Source organism: Epinephelus lanceolatus, chromosome 17, assembly GCF_041903045.1.
Source record: "Epinephelus lanceolatus isolate andai-2023 chromosome 17, ASM4190304v1, whole genome shotgun sequence".
NCBI lineage: Eukaryota > Metazoa > Chordata > Actinopteri > Perciformes > Serranidae > Epinephelus > Epinephelus lanceolatus.
Window position 1 is genome coordinate 28,270,445 of NC_135750.1, and position 5,008 is coordinate 28,275,452.

The 5,008-nt window shown below is 48.0% G+C and overlaps 1 protein-coding gene across 1 annotated transcript; it reads right to left on the minus strand.

Annotated features, from left to right (window-relative positions):
• Window positions 1-450: 450 nt before the first annotated feature.
• irf2bp2a (interferon regulatory factor 2 binding protein 2a) lies at window positions 451-3,839 on the minus strand. Its single transcript, XM_033613450.2, has 2 exons — window positions 1,891-3,839; window positions 451-1,570 (listed from the first exon to the last, which is right to left on the minus strand). Exons 1-2 carry the CDS (start codon window positions 2,723-2,725, stop codon window positions 852-854), a joined length of 1,554 nt encoding a protein of 517 aa, XP_033469341.1. The 5' UTR covers window positions 2,726-3,839; the 3' UTR covers window positions 451-851.
• Between the last annotated feature and the right edge of the window lie 1,169 nt (window positions 3,840-5,008).

A 5,008-nucleotide genomic window follows, 5' to 3' on the forward strand; every position in this document is an offset into this window, starting at 1 on the left:
CAGCTAAACTTCCAATTTGTGGTTACACAACAGTGGTTACACTATGGTATCATGTTGACAATCATGCACTTTCTCACATTACTGACTCAACAGATTCCAGCTGACTGAACATGACTTGGCACCTATTTCTGTATGCTGCAATCAGTTACAGTTCCAGCACAAACCGGAGCAAATTTGGGACAATGTGTCTTGTTTTTTTCTTTCTTTTTCCGCCTGTGCTTTTCCATGAATCACGCAAAGGCATGTGTGCAGAAAAGGCTGCTGTCCTGCAGCTTGAAACAGTAGCTTACTTGTGTTGTGCAGCGTAAATCAAGTCTCCTGAGCCGTCACAACAAGCCTGCGTATCAGAGAGAGAGAGAGAGAGAGAGAGAGAGAGAGCCTCTATCTCCTCATCTGTCCCACAGTCCTGCGTAACTTAATCACTCAAATGAAGCAAGCTCAGACAATAAGTTCATACAAGATCAGAAATTGTATTTGGCAATTTTTAAACAAGTGCATACAAGTACAGCTAAAAGCATTTCAGTTTTGCCAAGTGCTCGTAGAGTAGCATTAGTCACATTCTACGTTAAACAGGAACTGCCACCAGACCTAGAAGTACATCAAGAATTTTGTTAAACATCAACAAAGAGGAACGTAGTCCATTATAATGAGTACATACCTTTATCTTCAAAAATATAGAAACACAATGTATTCAAAAATCAAAAATTATACAACCATGTTTACGAAGTATACTCTTCCCTTGGGTCCAATATGTACAAGTCCGTTAGTTTGTTTGAATGGTATGTATGTGATATTTATATATTTATACTCATATTTTTGTTTCCCCTCCCCAAAGAAGTGTTCAAACAAAATCAAGGGTCCCTCTCCTTTTTTACTTTGACATCTCCTGCAAGGATGGTGGCGATTTCTCCTTGCATGAAAGCCCATGGTACATTCGAGCCAACCAGGGGACATTTCTCTCCACTTGGACAGTACACTTCACCCGTGGCACCTTGCTGCTTTATGCTTTCCCTCGAGCATGGGAAGCAGAACTTGTGAGAGGGCACAGACGGGCACTGAACAAAGTGTGTGTCCTCCAAACGCTCGTGGCACAGCGTGCAGCACAGGGGTATGCTGCCGGGTACCGAGGAGTCCGGAATGCTTTGGGGGTGCACTTGGTCCATGCCTGGCACATGGGGTGTGCCTGCACCAGATGCATCTCTCTGCGCCAGCCTCCTCTGATTCATGGAGGATGGTGACAGGGGACTGCTGCTGTTCCTCCGGGTGGTGGAGTGGACTTGGTTGGCGTCCTTGGGAGAGCTGTTCCCACCTGCATTGTCTGCCGCCATGATGAGTGCCGCCATAGGGGACTGGCCATTCTGGGCTGCCTCAGGTGGGGTGGTGCGGGAGTGGGGGGATATTGTGGAGGGGGGAGAGGCGAAGCTTGGTGGGGGAACTGGAGGCATTTTCAGTCCGTCAGTAGGTGGTGGTAACCACGGCTGTCCTTCTCCATTGAGCTTGGCAGCTGTCCCCTCTCCCTCTGGTTCAGGCGATGCTTTTCTCTTCATGCTCCGGGGGTGTTTTCCTCTGTCTGGAGGTGGGAAAGGGTTAAACAAAATAGTTGAGTTGCACAGCTCAGACAGGGATCAACAATTACTCTAAGAGGGAGCCGTGCATTTTTGCTGTTCCCTGCTGCACCACGGGGTACAAAACAATAATAACAAACACAACAAATGTGTGAAAAAAAAATTATTTATGCTCCTTTAATTGTGCAGACACACTCCCATACATATCGCATGTACATTATTAACACATCCCTGGGCTTGAATTGGTTAATAAATTTAACACACAAGTGAAAAATGCACAAAATAACCTCAATGCTGTTGGATCTCAACACTACTGGGTGCTTACCTGACTTGGAAGCCGTGGCGCTGGCCTCATAGCCCATAACCCTTTGTTGCATGGCCGCATGGTCCTTCTTGAACCTGTTGTCGAACGTGTGCAGAGCCATCAGGTCCCTCACCGTTTTGCCCTTGCCCATCCAGTCCGGGTCTGCCCTGTTTTTGTGGCTCTCGGAGATCTCCGGCGTGAGGCTGTCCGGTCTGTGCTTCTCCTTCACCTCTCTGTCGTGCTCGGTGCTGGAGACCGAGGCGGGTCTCTTGCCCATGTCGGCGGGACTACCGCCCGCCAGTGCGGAGGGAAGCCCCATCTGGCCCGGTCTACCGTTGACTGCGTGCACCGGGGGCATGTTCCCGTTAACCAAAGGCACTAGATTTGGGGGAACCGTGCTATTCCTGCGCGGGTTGGGGCTCTGGCGGTTCAGCTCTGGCGGCTCGTCAGGCTTAGGAAATCCATTGGGGACGGGGATGCCGTTCGCCTGCCTGCCAGACTGGTACTCTGGACCCAGCCTGGGCGGGCGGTCGGAGGGGAGCGGGTAGCGGTCCAGCGGCTGCGGCGGCCGGGAGCCCGGGTCTCCCGCCGCAGCGTGGTTGATCGCCTGGATCTCCTTCCCGGAGAGCTGCGACTTCCCCGGCCCGGGAGACCTGCCCTCCTGAAACCCGTGAGCCCTCTTGAGCTGCCGGGCCGTCTCGATGACAAACTCAATGCGGTCTGCTCCTTCGTAGTTGACACATCCCCTGCAGACGGGCTCGGTAAAATCCCAGATCATGGCCCACGGCATGCGGGGCAAGTCGCATAAATAACACGACTGCCTCCTGGAAGAAGCAGCGACCGCCGCGGACGACATAGCGCTCGTCGTCGACCCCCCGAAAAGAAACCCAAAATGTGTCTTCTTCTCCCGCTTTCCTCCCAGCTCCCTTTAAAAGCCAATAAAGAGCAAGTTCCGTTCGTCGAAAAAAAACACAAACGCGTCTTCTCCCGACTTTTACAGCAACAACGTTGAAGTTTTAGAGGGAGAAGTTCATGTCGGTGTGTACTTTACTACGGCGCTCCTCTATCTATCTCCACTGACTCTCTACTACTGGCTCAATGTGGAGCAGTGACGTCACCACGGAGCTCTAAACGCCTGCTTCCACTTCAGTTTCTATTGACTTGATTTCTTCGACAGACCCCCCCCTCCTCCTCCTTCCTCTCCCCCCTCACTTTACTGCAGCCTCTGTCACTCACTGCTTTTTTTTTTGTATTTTAATTTAATCACTTGAACCTCTGCCAAAACTGCACCCAGTTCAGCCTCACCACCGCCTCCGACTGAAGGGAATAACTCACAGCTCGTGTTATTATTATCAAACCTGCAAAAATATGACTCCGGCTCCGTCGATATCAGCCTGCCTGCAGCGAGAAGGAGATTTTTTTATGACAAAAAATAATGTGGCTGTAGGTTAGCAGTAGACCGCCAGGGAATAAAAACAGGAGAGTCGCCTGCTCCTCCAGCTGACTGCTGCTTTGTCCTAAATTCAGAGCATTATCCGGTTCAGGCTGAAAAACGCTCGCTGCAGCTTGTTTTTCTCAATGCACAGCGCCTCGACGCCATGAGCTGCTACTACTACTGCTGCTGCTGTGCAATGAATGAGGTGGGTCGACCCTTGGAGAAACAACTACTGTAATCCAGTGGCAATATATAGAAAGAGAAGCTCGACAATGCTGTGCAGCAACATAATAGCTATTTTATAAGCCTATAGCAGCAAATAAATGTACATAAAGAATATTTTAGGAGCATTAGAGGGATTATACTACCCTTATTTTTGTGTCAGCCTACCAGCATGAATTCAACATGTACTGTTCAGGTTTTTAGCAGCGTTTAGATTATATTTTTCTGCCCTGTTAATATAAAAAGAAAGAAAAAGGGCGCCTCCGTTAGCCAGTAACCAGGAAGCTCTGTCATGAGGTGGGGATTTCCAGCCAGTGTGTTGTAAGCTTGAATGGATTGGGGTTACAGCATGAATATAGCTCTGCCCACATTTTATTCTAGTGCACTGAACAGTCAAATCTGCCACCACTAAATGAAATTACACTGGAATGAATCAGCCATTCGGACTCCCCTTTTTTTTTTGCAAGTTAATAATCAGACAGCAACATATAAAGGAATTTGAGAGGTGTAGCAAGATAAATGATTACACTGTTTTATGTTTTACATGATGGGGAAAAAAAATATTACTAGAAACAGGTCGTATGCCAGAAACCCAGCCAAAAATCCCCTGAAGTAAAAGTTTAGGTTTGAACTGGAGGAGTGTCCCAGTAGCTCAGATTCCTCCCTCTCATCTGGGCTCATTCCAACTCATTGCAGCTTAGCCTCGGGCTTTGGGTGAGGCAATGCGTCTGTAACCTGCAGACACAAAGCAGGATATGTTTGTGCAAGTCCATGTGACGTTGGAAAGAGGAAGCAAGATGTTTAGTCACGTACCCTCATCCGCCTCACCCATCTACGGGACGTCAGGCCATTTTGATCATGCACTGTGGCATGAGGCTTTTCTTCAAAGGGTTCCCATAAACAAAACGAGGCAGCCATGTTGCTGATCTGTTGCCACCAAGCACGTATAATTGTAGAGCAGTTGCCATATGATTTTACATGATTGTTTCTCCAACAATGCAACACAATTATTCCCTTTAGAACATCACATGGTTTTAGTGTCCTCAGTCTGACTGTAAACTACTGTATTAACACACTGTTTCCCATCTCTGCCTTCTCCCAAACCTCAGTGCTGTCGGGTGAACAACTCTAGGAAGTGTTGTTAGGCTTTATGACACAGTAAGGAAATGACTTTTGTGAGGGGCAAAATAAACAAATTCTTTCCTTGAGATTGGTGGGAAACAGTTGGCTAATGCTTTGATCCTTTGGTTTGCACTCAGTCGATGTTTGTGCAAGCAAATAGCTACACACTATTATGCAAGACGGAGGCATGCTGGGATTCAATTAAATCCTAAATGACCTGATTCTATAATAGGAAGATCCATTGATTTAAAATGAAAGCTGCAGTGGCTGCAAAGCAAAGGCAGAGTTGTGCTGAACAGAGGCGACAAAGGTCTGAGAGGAAGCCAGACATGCACAGATGGCTCTGATTGGCAATATGAG